The sequence below is a fragment of the Pezoporus flaviventris genome, unplaced genomic scaffold (genome assembly GCF_033815535.1).
Source record: "Pezoporus flaviventris isolate CSIRO_AGI_PZ_B2104156 unplaced genomic scaffold, CSIRO_AGI_Pfla_v1 ptg000013l, whole genome shotgun sequence".
Taxonomy (NCBI): Eukaryota; Metazoa; Chordata; class Aves; order Psittaciformes; family Psittacidae; genus Pezoporus; species Pezoporus flaviventris.
The window spans coordinates 36,204,794-36,222,075 of NW_026892561.1; the positions used below are offsets into that span (position 1 = coordinate 36,204,794).

Here is a 17,282-nt window from a genome sequence, read left to right on the forward strand (position 1 = left end):
ATAATTCATAGCACTTGTGGGGGACCCAGTGTCTGAATGTTGCATTTGAATGTTTTTTCACCGTTCTTGCAGCAGATACCAATGCTGCTTGGACCAGTTAGACCAGGTCATGCACTCCCATCCCACAGTAATAGCAGTGACAGCTAGAGTTTTACTTTGTGCCAGGTTTGAAATGTCTTTGGGTAGTGGGGACATGGACAAAGTTGGTTTACCCAGACTAGTGGATGGAGAAGCTGTTCCCATGTGGTGACACACCAGTGGTCCTTGTTTGCCACTAAGCCTCAGCTGTACCTTGTAGATTCATGCCAGTTCATTTTGCTTTGTGCCCTTCACCTTCCATGGAACTGTGCACAGATGATGTGCATGAACTGGGCAAGAGAGGTGATCCAGGGTAAGTCTATACATGAATTTCCTTCCCTGTTTTTCTTTTCAAGTATTAAAATTTTAGAAGATTCATCACATAATGGTAATACACAATGGTAGTTTTTCCTTAACTACCCTCCTTCATCTACCTGAGACATTCTCTTTCAGGCATTTCCAGCAGAGAGGCAGCTGCTCTCCCAGAGCTCCCATTTTACAGAAGTCCTGGTCCTGGGCTTCCACCAACCAGCTAAGCAGGACTCACCCCCTTCTAATTCCCTTTCTTCTTTTGGAAGAGATGAAGTTTTATCACTGAACTTTTTCTATGATCTTGGAGGTCCTTACAATCAATCTACCCTTTACCAGGTTTTCACATCTTTATTATTCCTTGAAGCCCTGTATGCCTGTTATTCTCTGATGACTAATGCCACTAAAGATAAAATCCTATGGTGAGCAAAGTGTACAGATAAAAGATGAGCATGAAACACTTACCCAAAACAGCAGAGCCGTACCAACAAACTGAATCAGGCCATAAAGGGTCAGGTATTTAACCACAGCAAAGGAAGCAACCAAAGCTGCTCGACCTTCCCTGCTCAAAACACAAAACAAAACTAAAATCCCCACTTACAGCTGCAGTGCTGTCTTTTAGTGCTACAGACAATTTCTGCATTTAGGATGTGTGTTTAGGGTCTCTAAGAAGAATAGAAAACAATTCAAATTCCATAGACAACTATTTTGGCCTTAAGATACTGCAGAGCCACTTAATTACCCTTCATCTGCAGTATTTTGTTTCTTTGGTTTTATTCTGCACATAAAATTTAATACCTGGATTAAGCTGTTGATTTTTCATTACTAATTTGCTCAAACTGTTCTGAGAACGAAGCACAATACTACACAAACAGGTAATTGTCTTCACTTACATTTGGTTGAATGGCATTAATACTGGCTGCTCCATGACTGTGTGCAGCATATGGATATATATACTTTAAAGCTGTGGCAAGCAAATCTATTCTGTGATCACTGTAAAACTTGCCCCTTCATGCAACTCTGCTGCTGCACCTGTTCCAAAAATACCAGCCATCATGGGCAATACTCTCCTACAACCACAAAAAAAACCCTCCCGGCACTGGAATTCGAGGATCAAAACCAATTGAAAACCTCTTCTGTTATATTTTATGTAGTTCCTGAGGAATTAAGTTTGATTCATCAGCACCTACGAGAGCAGCACACTCCTACCCACAGCCCTGCACACTGAGCTCAGAGCAGGCAGCAGCAGCCCGCAACTGCACCAGGCAGCACCCAGCCAACTCACCTGATCAACTCCGGCACACACTGGATGTTGGGGTTTTGGGAGGTGAAAGGCGAGGCCACTGATGCCTCCTGCTCTGACAGTGATATCCCTGCATGAGCCATTTTCAAAGCCTGAAACCCATGGGAGTCAGAAGATGAAGAGACATTCCTCTCACCCTGCGCAGTTATTTCTGCTTTACAAGTTTTGCTTCAAGTGTCCTTTATAACTGATCTTCCTCTATTCTGTGGCCCAGTTGATCTCATTTCCCACATCCTTTCTCTTCCCTGGATCTTAAATATTTCTTTTGTTCATTTAATCCCATTTTACCTTGTAAATACAATCCTTTGAACTACCCTGTATGCAGTTTCCCGTACTGGAGTTTGTGCATACCTTTCCTATTAAACAGTCTGCTAAGCTATTATTTAAATTACCATTTTATTTCCCTTCTATTCCTTGCAAAGTCCTGTTCGTATTTCTTTTATTACTCTCTTATGAGCTTGCTGGCCTTGTCACCTCTGGTTGAGCATTCAGGTGTAGACTATAGACAACTTTTACAAGCAAGTTCATGCATTATTTTAAAATAATAATGCCATATCATATTTATTATAATAATATCAGAATACAGTATATATCATTTACTAGACATAATGTATAATAGGTTATTATAATAGGTAATATAGTAATTACTTTTATGGCTAAGACCCTTAGATTTCCAATTGTGTAAGAGATGTATAAGGAAAATGTCTCTTGCCCTATTTCTGAGGACAAAGAAACAATAATCCTCTGTTATTGCATACATTACTATAAAAAAATGTGTAGATAGTATTTTACAGTGACATGCTGATGGAGCATACCCACGGACTAACTTGGGAAATGCTGGTGACAAGTGATGTTGGATGGCTTCTCATTACAGCACTCCTAAGGCTGAAGGAGAGGAAATTTAACAAGAATGGGAAATGATGTCCTACGTACCCCGCAGTCATTGGCGCCATCACCACACATACCAACGTAGTAACTGGTGTAGGAAAAAGAAGGAAAACATGTAAGTCTTGCATGTAGCTGATTCTGTAGTGAAGCACCCACTAGCTCAGCACTTGTGGGTACATCAGAGCAGGGACCGCTGCCAAGAAGACAGTGGATGTTTCTGGAGGACAAGATGTATATGGGGAGAGGTTGGGGTGAAGTACACAGAGCAAAACTAGGATTAAGTTTTGAAAGGAGCTTTAACGGGAAAGGAACATTGCCACTTAATTCAAGACAATATTTTCCCCTTGGTATCAGGGGCCACAGAAAGGGAGCAGGGTGTGTGCATTTGCAACAGCTTTGGCTTTTAGCAGCATTTTCTCCTCGACTGTCTTTGTAGAACTAAAGGCACAGGAATTGCTGAAATAGTAACAGCAGCTCCCAAACCACCTTACATGAAGTCCCTCTGAGAGGACAGGGAACTTCATCCCCAGAGGAAGCACCTCATAACCAAAAATTAACTGATTATTTTTCAGAAAGATAATCATGTCTTGATTATGCTTAGCAAGTAATATCCACTGTAAGCATGAGTCCTGCTGGGGGGAGGAAACATTTCTTGGAAAGTCCTGGAGGAGCATCTTTGGGATTAAGCTCCTAAATTGTGTTTTTTTCAGTTTTGCTGCAGCTAGGACAGCACCAGCAGCCATGCTGGGAATGGGAGTGATTTGTGTACACAGGGGTCTGCCACTGTGTTTTTCCCTCAACCTCATTTAATTCTGCCTTCTGTACTGCACCAGAGAGAAGCAGTGGCTGTGTCTGGGCAAGGGGTGCAGGTATTCCTGATCCACAGGGATCCCTGTAGGGGAACTGGGAGGAAAGCAGCCACAAAGAATGTGAACAGGGGTCATGTGTGGAGGAAGGGAGGGTCAGAAAGATGAGCCTGAAACAGCACTAGCTGAAACAATCAGACTTCAGGAAAATGTGTTACTGATTTGTTTCAACAAGAAAACAAAAGAGAGCCTTACTCAAGTTTCTGAAACTCTTCAACAAGACTGGACTTCTGGCCAGGAGACATCCTAGCAAAGACAGTTGCATTCACCAGTATCTGCAACAAAGAGCAGCAAGTTGCCTTGGGCAGGTATTTGTGCCTCCATTGCGCCACCAAGGCAGTACTGGGCCTTCCTGATGCGTGCCTGACACTTGCAAAACACTAATCCCATCTCCCAAACACTACCATGGTTTTGCTACCCTTAGGGTTCGGATTTCCTGTAACACCAGATTTATCCTGCTCTGTTTTCTGCCTTGCCTGTTCTGCAGGAGGTGCTGGGAAGCCAGCAATCGTCATGTGCTCCTCAGGAGCCTTTAAAGCAGCAAGGCTTTATAAGTGTTTCCCAAGTGCAGAAGAGATGGTTGATGACAGCAGCAATAACACTGCTCAGCCTGTGTTTTCTCCTATGTGAATGGCCAGAAAGTATAAAATCCAAAAATCTGTCCCAGTGCCAGCTATTTTATGGACTGGGTGACAGGAATTGAAGATTTCTGCAGCTGTATGTGGGCATTTTTTGTTCCTGGTGCCCCCATTGCCAGCTATGGTAGTGGCACATAGGAATGGGACTGGTGTTTTTAATTAAACTGAAATTAAGAAGGTGACCATGGAGTAACTCCGCTGCACAGCTGCAATCAGCACCACAGCCAACCCTGCTATCTGAGGTCTAAGAGGCTGAAAGCAAGCTATTCAGGTTAAACCTGAGGCATGGTGGGAGGCTGACCAAAGCTGTCAAATTGTGAAGTGGCATTACAACTATTGACAAAACCCCACCTTTCTCCAGCCAGAACGCCACTGACATTTAATAAAACAGGGAGGACAAGTAAATGCTTTTTTTCCCCTGAACTTACTTTTGGCAGCAAGCTGTAGAAGTGCTTTATAATAACCTGATAGGACTTTCCATTCATTGCAAAATGGTAGTTGCAGGTTTCTTCTTCCAAGGTGATCTTTTGCTCAGTATTATTATGTACCTCCTAGAAATAAGACATTTATTTTCAAATGTGGTCATAACATGCCATTTGACTTCCACCTTGTCAGCCTCCCACCAGGCAATCAGGGACACAGCCTTCTGCAGCATTCTTTTGTAAAACTTTATGCCTGGCAGTACTTGATTTTCTAGCTGTGTTTCCACACATAACTAATCTCTGTTAGCCACCGGATGCTAGTTTAGACACTGAGGTTTGGCCCAGCAAATAGTCACACAGACAAGTACGTGTAATTCTGCATAGTTCAAGCATGACTGAAGTGACCACTGCATCTGCAACGCCTTGCCAGTTATTTGTATAGTTATTTTGCATGTTGCCCTGAGTGAAGAACCACTGGATTAATTATTTCACCCTAACACATCCATTGCACACCTCCATATATCCTGGGGTAGATACAAACTATCTCCTAGGTTTCCTCTGTTCCTCAGAGCTACTTCCAAATCCTCAGCAAGGAGCCAGTTACTAGACATTAAAAGCTTTGTTAATTCCTCCTGGCTCTGGAAAGTGATCATCCCTGGCTGTGCTTACATGGGGAGCAGCTGTGTTTGCTTCGCAGTCTTCTGCTAATCGCCAGGCAATGGAAGCGGGAGTTGAGCCTTCTGGTTCTCTTGCTTCAACAAGGATGACTTTGCTGCCTGTATGAATCATACCCGCAGTTCTGGCCACCATGACAGCTGTCTGCAAGTTGTCTCCTGCAAGGACAGTGGAGAGGCAGGCTCCTCAAGTTGGCCGTAGCCCGGTGGCAGTCCAGGTAGAGACAATGGAGATGCTGGAGGAGTGAATCTCTTCTGCATGCCCTGCAACAGCCAGCATGGCCACAGGAAGAGCCTAGGGGATCTACCTGTGACCATGACACTCCTGATGCGGGCGGCAGCCAGCTGCTGTAACACAGGCTTTGTCTCCTGTTTCAGACGGTTCTCCATCACCAGGAGGCCCAGGAACTCCAGCTCAGACTCTGCGTCCTCTCTTGGAGCAAGGAAGAAAACACACATTGGTGTTTCTCATGGATGGCACAGAGAGCAAGTTCTGCCTGTGGTCTTTGTTCAACAGGAAAGCCATGCTTGGTGAGAAATGCTTGCTCTGCAACACAACTGCTAGGAGTTCAAGACACGCAGTGCTCAACAAGTGTCAACATTTCTGCAGCTTCAGCCAAGCTGCTGATCTGCAATATTGCTCTCTCTAGGAAGGATCAATGCAGCAGAGATGCATGTGCAGAGGGACAGGGATTTGCAGCAAGTGGTTGGCTGAAACCCACAGATTATGGCGTACAGAATTACTATTGCAGTCCCGATGTGCTGCCATATGGAAGCACAATAACCAGCTTTCATTACCCTTTGATAACAGACTCTGAAGTTCAGCTCCGTGAGCCTTGCAAGAACAGTAGTAGAGCAGGCGATTAACAATCTAATTGCCATCTGCTGAAAAGAAGGTAGTATATGGTACAGCTTCCCAAGAGGCTTACTTTGGCAGGAGAGGAGGGGAAGGTTTGGGTCAGGGCAGGGTGTTTTAGGGCAGGTCGTACATGCCGATAGGAAAGCAGCCCCACAGCAATACCAATGGCTTATCAGCACACCTTACCTCTCTAGGTTGCTCACGTCTACATCCTTTCCTGGGTTTAGAACTTTATGGGCCAGGGCAATGACTCTGAAGCCTTGGCTTGTGTATGTCTTAAGCTCCTTTAAGAAATTAGCTGGGACTGTTTACAGGAAAAAAATATAATGGTTAGAATATTCCATCCTTGCTGATTGCTTTTCTAGGGTTAAATGCCTGTCCTTTAAACTAAATTATAGCCTTAGTTACGATGCTGTAGCCTTTCACAGAAGTCAGCTGCTTTGTACCAACGCTGCATAACTGACTGTCAAATAAGTGATCTATGCATCTTTTTATATTTTTAAAAGCATGCTAAGGTGCAGGTAGTAGGTAAGATGAATTACTGAGCAGAAGATGAATAACTGACTTCATAATTCTGTCCTAAGCTTTACTGCGTACATGCTGAGTGACTGAGGAAACTGTTTTTATGTTTATGCCTTAATGTGAGAATTCTCCCAAATCCTAAATTTTCAATTCTCTGTTCATTCCTGTGACTCTAAAAGCCAAGAGTTCCTTTTAACTTTGCAGTATTTTGTATTCACTACATACTGCAATCACAGCTTTACAGTGTGGCACCTAATTATTCATTAAGCTGTAATCAATATAGAAACAATCAAGACAGAATAAAAGGAGCTATCTAGAAACCTGAGAAAGTAGAATATCATTTTGAAGACATTTTTCTTGCTGGTGTTGGCTTGTTTGGAGGTTTGTGTCATTAGATCTTAGGTGGTTCTAAACTAAATATTTTCATTGTCCCTCAAAACCATTTTAATTTGTTTTCAGGTCAGTGCCATCTGAAATAACAAACCACAGGGCCACATTAGACTGCATTTGTTTGGCATCCTTCTGAACTATTCAGAGAATGTGACCCGAGTTTCAAGTTTGTAGACAAATTTGTATACAAATCTATAATATTGTTCACATACAAAAAAGAAAAGCCTATGTTTACTTCCAGAGAGAAGATAGAAGTCTTGGCTCAAGTGTTAATACCAATTATCCCTAATAACAGTAATTTGCATGTCCACAGCAATTTTTCCATTACTGAGGTTTTGTGAGCTGGGTCAGTAACTCAATGCTGAATTTACAGGGCAATAAATTAGGAGGAAATTTGAGAACTTGTAGAGCACAACACACCTGCTGTGACATATGCAATTACCACGATTCTACATATGCTCTGGGTATTTTGGTATATCAATATTATTTATGTACTATATCTTCAGGTGATGCAAGTTAGCTAAGGCGTGTACTGTGGCTGAACTTCAGGCTGTGCATCTCACTAGATGTTGGGCTGCATGAATCTTTACCTTACAAACAAACAGTGAAATCTTGTTTGTAGAATCAACTAATGAAATTTAATAAGACGAAAGCTTGGTTTTGGGAAGAGTCATACACATGCAGTTGCAGTGTGGCCAGTGGGATTTCAGCCTCAACATAAGCTCTGTTTTGGATTCAATCCAAATAAACAGTGTGTGAAGTCCCCCTTTCCCAATTCTGTACCAGTATCTTGTCTGCAAAAGCTGGACACTGTTTCTGGTGCTCCTTTCATGTACAGGTCATACTGTTCCTCTCCTATCTTCTGTGAAACAACAGACATTCTCTGCAGCGCTGAAGAAAATGGGAATTGATGTAGGATTGCTATTCCTTCTGTGGGAGCCTTGAAGAGGTGAGGAAAATGAAATGTTACCTGAGTCACTGATTATACAAAGCAAATCCATTCTGAATTTTAGCTCATTTGAGTCTTTCTTGCTAAGGTGACTTACTATTAATAGGAGACTGTTGTTGTCTTCTGGCTATCGGATCAGATCACTGATTACATGTTTAGGAACCGCTGTCTTAACAGCTCTGCCTTCCCAGCATACTTACAAGGAAGCTCAATGGTTTTGAGGCTTTTCCCCAGCCTTTCTCTTAATAAGCACATATTAATGTAATATTCCTGCATCTACAGTCCTGGGAACTGAAATTTGATGAGTTACAGTACATTACCGTGGGAACAAAGACATCCTAGAAACAAGACTGACTTCCTTGTGCCACAGCACTGTCTTGCTGGTGGTAGTAATAGAAATCACACACCTTCCATTGAGAAGAAGCTGTCTGGGTCAATTGGACTGGAAACATATGAATTTCCAACTATCAAAACACAAAGTTTCCCAAGGGGCCTTCTAAGTGGAAGGATGAAGCAGAACACTTAAAGAGGAGGAGTAAAGCTTTGGGGTGAGGCTGATAAATCTGCTAGCAGGGTTGCATGACCATTACCAGCAGGATTTATGGACCCACATCTATGCTTCTCAATGTAATGCCTTTTCCTTACTCACATCGCTTTCTCCTGCAGATGACCTCATACTTCAGACATATTCTTCCATTTATGTGGTCTCTCTGTATTAGTTTCCACTTAAATTGATTGTGTGCATTCATTTTGACAGCAACTTTCTAGAGGGAGGACTCAAGAGAACTCTGTACATTTAATTAGTACAAATTGTAGAGTTGAAAATGAGGGGCTTTTAGGCCCATGAAAAGCTTTAGGTGCCACTTCAGGAGTAGCATCTCCAGTTTAATCAGAATTTGTTTTTCTGGTTCTAAGCTTCCAGAAGGTCTGCTCTGGGGGAAGATGCAAGACAGTACCGAGAGTGGCTGAAAGGCATTTTGCAGCTGCTAGCCATGTAAATGAATAGTGCGTGTGCCAAGATTTTGCATTTTCTGCAGGTTGAAAACACAGAATATTAATTCTCAGAAAGAACAGGACTTACACTGCTGGCCTTTGGCCCTGGTCTAACGATGCAGGTGCTGAGAGCATCAGACCTGTCCTGAGTTATGCTGGAGTCTTCTACTACCTGTATAAGAAAAAAAAAATATTTCTGATATTTCTGGTACTGTTTTGTTGTGGGGTTGTGTTTTTTTTGTTTTTTTTGGGGGGGGGGGGGTTTGTTTGTTTGGTTTTTTCCTTCACACCTGTTAAAGCAGGGGCAACAGCACATGGCATCATGTTTCCCTCTTACTCTTGGTATCCAGTTGTAGAAGTATTTTGTTATGATCCAACAGGTCTTCCTATCCATCATCAGTGACAGCCTCCCTACAGCCTTGTCCTTGCAGAAGCCTACATGGCCCTGAATCTTCTGACTTGATGAGAGTAAGAACCTATGTCAAATTCTGTGGTTTCTCTAAAGTTCCACATACATTTAATGCCAAATCAATGATGATGGGAAAGGGAAATAATTATCTAGCTGGTTTTGTCTGCCATTCTCTTGCTTTTAAAAGACTCTCACTGATGTTCTGTACAGAAACAGGGTGGTAACTTTCAGCATAGGATGCTTTTAGCCCTCCAACTCTGTTACTTTATGTGCTGCCAAGGTTCATTCACCCTCAAAGTCCCCTTCTGCTATCTCCCACAGGAGCGAGCACCAGTCTTATGCCTTTCCACAGTGCTGCTGGAAGAGCTGCTATCTGTTCTACTTATTGATTAATCTCTTTCGAGCAAAAGGTTGAAGGAGAAAACATGACAAAGCTGTTAATTGCAGAGACACAGAACCCCTCCAGTCAAGCACATGTAAGGGAGAGGAGCTGCCCCTTCCCTTCTCGTGCCTCCTCGCATTCTGCTCCCACCAAAGCAACTCTCCATCCCTATGGATGAACCCCAAGCCTCAATCTCTCACTTCCTCCCCAGGTCTCCAAGACTTGCTGTTCACTCAGCTGGAGGCTCCAGCCTTGGTTTCTCCATAGCGATGTCCCTTTGCGAATCAGGGGTGACAGCCTTTAGCATAAGGGCATAAAAACTTGGGTGTGCCTTGGCTGAATTGCTCTCTCTGAACCACATGGCAAATCAGTGGACCGATCATCTGCTTCTAGCAAGCAGCAACTAGGCTCCTCCCCCTCTGCTTCCGTACACTCCAGTGCTCCCAAATCAAATTAAGAGAGCAAATGCAGGCGCCCCCAAGGAAAGCGATTACTGGACTACCAAAAAGCAGCCTCAGTCCTGCAAATCTGTCATGAGGTTAGTAGAAATAGTGAATTCCAGATGTTAGGACCAGGACTGCAAAGGAGTTCCCCCTATAGGCATGTATTTGAGCATGACTTGTGAGTAAATACTCATGGGCTGGGTTGCAGTGTCCATGCTTTGGATGTGTGCAGAGGATGCGTGTCAATTACCCAGTGCGTGCCCTCAAACATTTTCAGGTCCAGTGGATCTCCCTGAATCTTCTTATCCAAAACGACCAGTGAATGACAGGTTGCCATGGCTCCACACAGAGGTCCCCAGGGCAGAGAAGTGCTGGATGGGAATTTATGGACTTTCTGAAACCTGATTGAAAGCAGAAGGTTAGTGGGACCACTTGTAAGAGGGACATGGAGACATAGGTCCTAAGCTAGTGCTTACAGGTGCTGCTCTGCTGCATTCAGTGGAGCCAAGCTCAGTAACTGCAAGCAACACTATGTCCTACCCATCCTTCTGATTAACAGGTTGGACGCATTCAGGAGGCCAAAATGGACTCAGTAACTGATTGGCAGTAGCTCAACTTGATACAAAGTAACTGAGACAATAAAACACTCAAGAGGGACTGACACAGGAATTGTGCTTGGCAATTGCTATTTGGTAACAGACCAATCAGAGAAGACGCTATCAGAGAGGAAACAACTTGCAGCATGGATCTCAAAGAAGTTTGGCAATATGTCCTAGAAGTTTTGTGAAGCTGCCCTATGGAAAGGGAGTGCATCTGCTTGGATGGTACTGTGCACACACCAAGGTTGGGATAAGCACCGACAGCCTCCTCTCAGACCCAGGAAGTGATGCGGGAGATTATTTTGTAAGTCAAATTAAATTCCTTTACTGTTGCTTTGTGGCATTCAGCTTAGTTGATAGCTAATCTTAGTTTTAAAATGGGACCGTTTAAAAAAGAATAATTATGCGAATAGGCTAATGAGATCCATGCAGACAGTAATAGCTCCTCCTTGTGTTTTGGCAAGCCACCAGCACTGGTTCCCAGCTAGGTGCAGACTGAACATGTATGCAAAGAGAGCTTTACATTCTGATACCATGGATTTTTTTATTCCGTGAATTTATTCTGATATATGGATCTAGTTTTGTTCTGCTGATTTTGTGAGCAGATACCACCTGCAAGGCTGCATTGGTGGAAATCATTCTGGTGCTGCTACGAACTGTCTGCCTTTTGGTGGGCTGCAAGCCTTTTCAATGTGCACATGGCCTCTCTGATGCACTCTGATGCACAGAGGCCCACGAAGAGATTGTACTATGTGTGTGAGGTTTGGTTCTACTGGGAAACCTTCATTGGTTGACACTTACTAATTTCTTCTCATTACTTTGCATCAGATAATAAGTTTCTCTCTGTCCTTTGTGGAAGTACTGGGAGTGTGATTTTTTTCCTCTCGCAAAGAATTAGTTTTTTTCATTCACAGTATCACAGTATGCTAGAGATTGGAAGGGACCTCGAAGGATCATCTAGTCCAATCCCCCTGCCGGAGCAGGAACACCTAGATAATGTTACACAGGAATGTCTCCAGGCGGGTTTTTAATGTCTCCAGGGAAGGAGACTCCACAACCTCCCTGGGCAGCCTGTTCCAGTGCTCTGTCACCCTCACTGAGAAGAAGTTTCTTCTCAAGTTTAAGTGGAACCTCTTGTGTTCCAGTTTGTACCCATTACCCCTTGTCCTATCATTGTTTGCCACTGAGTAGAGCCTGGCTCCATCCTCGTGACACTCCCCCTTTATATATTTATATACACTAATAAGGTCACCCCTCAGTCTCCTCTTCTCCAAACTATAGAGACCCAGCTCCCTCAGTCTTTCCTCATAAGGGAGATGCTCCACTCCCTTAATCATCTTAGTTGCCCTGCGCTGGACTCTCTCCAGCAGATCCCTGGATTCATTATGTCATGATTACCTCTGTGGTGTTGAACTGATGTATTAACAACTATTAATAAAACTTGGGAGCTGATATGGGGTGTATGATTTATCCCGGCCACTGCAAAGATTAATATATTGAGTTTGGCATAACATGCACTGCAGAGCTGAAGTCTGTTATTTTATTACAGTAATATGAATTAAATAGCATAATTCTGGGTACATTCAAGTTTAATCATAGAATCCTAGAATAGTTAGGGTTGGAAAGGATCTTAAGATCGTCTAGTTCCAGCCCCCAATGTTTACATAGTGGTTATTTCTATTAACCTATTCATTGAGGATTTCAGGGGTCTTTGGGCTTGGAATTGAGATAGAACCTGCCATGTATTTGGATTTTTTTTTTTTTTTTTCCCATGGCATTTACAGAAGGTAGGTGAGATTTGACGGGCACCAAAGTCAGCAACACTCGATTTCATCACTATTTCTTAACTTTTAAATGATGAAATGTTTATTGACTAGAGTAAGAATATTTATTGAACTGTGCTGAGAATGACATAATTGAAAAGCTCTGTGCATATTCTCCAAATCCCCTCAGAATAATTAAAAGCACTCACGCTGCTGCTGACTTCTGTTTGCCTTGAATTAGTAGCAACCTTTATGGCTATGACTGCCACAGCAGCACCCAGATACCCTCCTCAGAGGGAAGGAGCTGAGCAGGGGGCAAGGACACCCACTGCACTCTGCCTCCCCAAATGGACGTGAACATCACTGGCTGCCTTTCTGCATCCTATGCAACTGCCTCCCTCCTAACTATACATTTGGGCGGTGCATTCACACTGGAGATTAGTTCTTTCTAAATGAAATCCTTCCTTACCGGCTTCCCTCAGAAGGGATGACGCCCCACAGGTCCAGTCCATCTTCTGTCAGGGTGCCCGTCTAAAGTTAAATAAATATCTAGTTACCTTGATATTGCCACCCACCCTTCATTCCTCCTGCATGTTCCCAGAGATCCTTCCCCAGTTCCCAGCAAGGTAAGGAAAGCCTCTTGCTCACAGTGTGACCCTGCTGCATGGGCACCTTTAGAAGATCTCTCCCTGAGGTTAGATATGGGTAGATGAGGTGGGGAAAAGAAACAATAAAATCCCATGTTCCTAGTAGCCACAAGCATCTTTCAGTGCCCCAGGAAGTGCCTCACTTTGTCAAAGCAAACAAGGTTGATCTGCCCGCAGATATTAATCCTCTGTGGGCTGATGCAGAAAATCTTCTTCTTCTTCAACCTCCTTTGAGCATAAACAGTGCCTGTTGTCAAGGCGGTGGGGATAGCAGGAGGCACAGCCACAGTGAGGAGGAGGAGGGCCATAGCCACCACATCTGCTGCTGGCTTCTGCAAACAGGAAGAACAACAGGGGCAATGGGGTGGGAACAGGCTCCCTGCCTTGTTACCGCCACTCTCGGGGGATCCAACCCTCCTGCCCAGCAATACAACCCACGCTTTGCCCCTGTGGATGACAGATTGATTCTGCTTTGTTCTGTCTGTCCCTCCTCCCCCAGTTTCTGGTATCTGAAAACTGAATTACAGAAGTGAACGGTATTCCAAGGACCTTGAGTGACCACGGGCTCAGAGCTGGGGCCTGCAGCAGAGAGGCATCCCTTGTAATTACCTTGTGGGACACGAACACACACACAGTGTAGATAAGTCCAAACACACCAATGACAGACAGGCCTACGATGAACTTGAAGGCATCTCTGTAGAGTTTGAAGTTCAGTGGTTTGGGGTAGAGGATGGATCTCACCAGGTTACCTTTAGCTGTATTGAACCCTGTGTGAAAAGATGTGCCGTTGCGTATGTGACATAGCATTGTATGTACCGTGTTAGTGAGATAACATTGCACAAGCTTTAGCCACCAAGTGGCAATAAGCACTTCCCAGGACACCAGACTTGTGCTGGACTTGAGCTAGAAAGAGGAGCCAGCTCTCTTACCAGCCTCTGGGGCTGCCACTTTCCCTCTGCTGTTTAGCAAACAATAAAAGAAATACCGGTTTGCAGCACGACAGCTTTCACTGGCCCTTTGCCTGATGGCTTTGTTTGTATGACTTCTGTCCCACAGAAGAGGACGTGTCTCCGGTAGTCTTCCATGCTATGGATTTTCCAGGGCATTGGACTCTCCGTGAGGGGCAAGGGGGTTTTAGTAACCGGAATGCTTTCACCTAACAACAACAGCATGTAGCATCACTTAAAGGGGGTTTAAAAGTCTGTCAGATTCTGCATGTTAGAAAGTGACAGCATCCTTTAGGTGTTCACCTGACTAATTAGCTTGCTTATGTACTTACACAAGTGGATTTATGGTGACAGCCATTACAGTTTTCACTTCAAGAGTACATCACATGGTTTCTATGAGCATTTTGTATCAAGGAGCTTGGGTCAAATTTTGCCTCTAAATCAAGTTCATGCCTAGTAGTGCCTTGATGTTTATGTGTAACACTAATCTCTGTATTCATACATTGCATGCTTGAACACAACTGTGGCAAGATCAGAATGCAAAAACTCAAAAAAACCCCAATTAACTGTATTTAAGTATTTTCCCTTTTTGCTCCTGACAGTATATTAATACTACTTGTTTTTAATGTGGATAAGAAATGCATAATACAAAACAGCAGACAATTGCCCAAGACAAACATGAATTATTCAAGCCACAGTTTTTCCACGTCCTGATGCAAAATATTCTAATAAACAGTAAACAATTTGATGTCAGAACAGATAGAGACATCTCCCTGACAGAACCTGCACAAAGCCTTAGCATTTCTAACTCCAATACTGCACCTGTGAGCATCCCTTCATTCACAATGCAGCTTCCATCAATCAGGACAGCATCACATGGGAGAGCAAGCTTTTTTCCATCTAAAAGAAACATGTCTCCAGGGACTAAGTAACAAGACTTTGTATCTTTGCAACCTGTAGAAGAATACAAAAATTAACCTCACTTGTGCACAAGTTCTGGGCAATTAAAAAAAGTCTCAAGGCACACACATCATCACGAAACTTCTACATTACATGATTTAAGGCTAATGCTTCATAGAAACAACCCTGGCTGAAAAGAAACAGTGCAAACATCAGCCCTTGTCTAGAAGTGGGTATCTTCAGTTTCATTCGCTTAGTGTCCATAAAACACACACCAAGTAAACGTATCCAAGGTCTTTACATCTCCCATCACCCTAGGAATTGCCTATCTCAATATATTTAGCAGGCAAACCAGCTATAGCCTGTATTTTATGGGCAAGGAACTGACACACAGGAAACTGCATACCTCAGTAGGAGCCATATATCTAGACTCCTTGAAACTCCCTCACAAGCTATTTGACAGGATTGTGAAAGCAGCCTATAGCAGAGTGGGGGAGCAGGTCTCAGAAAGCCAGAGTTGTTACTTAGTTGCTTGTTTGTAAATTTACATTTTCCCAGCTGTTCTTGACTCTTAACACAAATTACTAGGTCCACCTGTATCATTAGAGCTGTGGAAGATACAGATAATGATATAGATGCATCATTACTGCGCCGCTTAAGCTGTGCCCACACTTCTCTTTGCCCTTCCTGCGTCACCTCCCTCTGCAGCATTCTCACTGCAGATCACCCTTCATGTTTCAGCAGTAGAAATCAACAGGAGCTCTGCAATTCCAGATACATTTCAACACATTACTTAATTACACTGTGAGGAAAACGAGATGCAGATGACTCACCTTCACTCTTCGTACAGACTGTAACCTGGACTTCGTTATGCTCCTCAACCAGGTGATGCAGCTTGGTAGACTGCTGTTGATGGGAAAGCAATTCCAGTGTTGAAACGCCAATACTCAAGTGAAACAGTAGGTTGCAATTCAGTGACCATGTTAACATCACAGAAACTGAACCCTGGTGAGTTATCCATGGGAGGTTTCACATTGCTTGTTAGAAGTCAGGATGTCAATTCATCAAGTTAACATAGAGCCCGCTGCTATGGGACCTAATTTTCTCTTTGCTTTGTTCATGATGCTGTATCTCCCTTGACCTTCAAGGGGCTATTTCTGCTTTGTGTCAGAGTACATCTCCTTAGCTGCAACACTGCTATCTGCAGTCCCTTAGTAGAGGGTTTCTTTGTGCTCAGCAGTTTTCTCCTTGCTATCAACAGGTTGCTGTCAACAGGACAACCAAGTTCTAAAGGCTATTCTTACAAAATTGACATTGCAAGAAAAACAGAAATTCTAATTTAGCTGGGTGTCTGTGCTTCGCCAGTTTTTGCAATCCAATTTAGACAATTACATATCCTGAGATAATGAAGTCAACTCTCATTGCAAAGCCATTAGAGAGAATGTCTTATCTTGATTTAAAAGTTGCAATTGCAAAACACTAATCCCCAAGCATGGATTTCTTTATTAGCATTGTTAATGTGAAGATGTTAAGCCAGTTTGAAGAATATCCGGAGGCTCCAAACATTGTGACTCGTCCTGCCAAAATTACCAGTTGCATAATGAAACTGGCCTTGCTAAAGAAAGCTGAATGGACTTTATCTGTTCTTTATGCTCTGCAATACCAGGAAGGACACCAATATTTTAAGGACAAAGGTGTGCTCAAAGAGATCTGAGTGTTTGTTCAACATGGGAGTGCTAGTCATCCTCTGATATTAGTCAGAGATACAAAAACATGATGTGCAGCCAATATACCTGTGATGGCAAAATCCCAACTATTCACAAAGCCCTTGCTGAGATCAGTGTGAGGCAGTAATAAAAGCTTGCCCTTGGCAGGGCAAAAGGTGCACAGCAGTGCCGAGTCAGCACAGCAGACTGGAGAGTGCCTACTGCCCAAAGTCCCACGAGTGCAGTGGCCTGAGACCTATGCAGGGAACATGCTGTGTGCCTCTACCAGTCCAGGGAAAAGCCAGCTCCTGGAAGGGCAAGTTATTGCTTCCTCCTGGGTGGCACTTCGCAGGGAAGTTTGTTATACCCCTTTCTCCAGGAACCTTTTAAATGGTTGAATCTTGCCCTTGCCCAGTAAATCTGTGTGGGAACAATGATTTTAGCAGTGGATTTTGGTGCAATGTGAGCTGTGCCTGGCTCTGAAGTAGCACACAACCATGCCACTCAGGTCAGTGCACCGCAGGGCTGCCCCCCCTTCCACCACCTCTAGTCACATCACACTGTCTGCAGGAACTGTAATTCTCAATGCTGCCCT

General features: G+C 43.6%; 2 protein-coding genes across 2 annotated transcripts in view; one reads left to right on the forward strand and one right to left on the reverse strand.

The window, feature by feature from the left end:
* PLAAT1 (phospholipase A and acyltransferase 1) overlaps positions 1-17,282 on the forward strand; it is a 118,487-nt gene that overhangs the window by 11,945 nt on the left and 89,260 nt on the right. The gene's annotated exons all lie outside the window — the stretch shown is intronic.
* Positions 1-17,282, reverse strand: part of LOC133268942 (probable cation-transporting ATPase 13A5) — a 34,644-nt gene that overhangs the window by 8,527 nt on the left and 8,835 nt on the right. The window contains exons 8-24 of the mRNA XM_061452798.1: positions 15,815-15,887; positions 14,904-15,035; positions 14,120-14,290; positions 13,744-13,901; positions 13,278-13,466; positions 12,957-13,018; positions 10,376-10,526; positions 8,980-9,063; positions 7,733-7,889; positions 6,224-6,341; positions 5,487-5,611; positions 5,174-5,337; positions 4,511-4,633; positions 3,640-3,719; positions 2,624-2,666; positions 1,673-1,782; positions 853-949 (exon numbers count right to left, since the gene is read on the reverse strand). Of these exons, the coding sequence (XP_061308782.1) occupies positions 853-949; positions 1,673-1,782; positions 2,624-2,666; positions 3,640-3,719; positions 4,511-4,633; positions 5,174-5,337; positions 5,487-5,611; positions 6,224-6,341; positions 7,733-7,889; positions 8,980-9,063; positions 10,376-10,526; positions 12,957-13,018; positions 13,278-13,466; positions 13,744-13,901; positions 14,120-14,290; positions 14,904-15,035; positions 15,815-15,887 (2,037 nt within the window). The remainder of the gene's footprint in view (positions 1-852; positions 950-1,672; positions 1,783-2,623; positions 2,667-3,639; positions 3,720-4,510; positions 4,634-5,173; positions 5,338-5,486; positions 5,612-6,223; positions 6,342-7,732; positions 7,890-8,979; positions 9,064-10,375; positions 10,527-12,956; positions 13,019-13,277; positions 13,467-13,743; positions 13,902-14,119; positions 14,291-14,903; positions 15,036-15,814; positions 15,888-17,282) is intronic.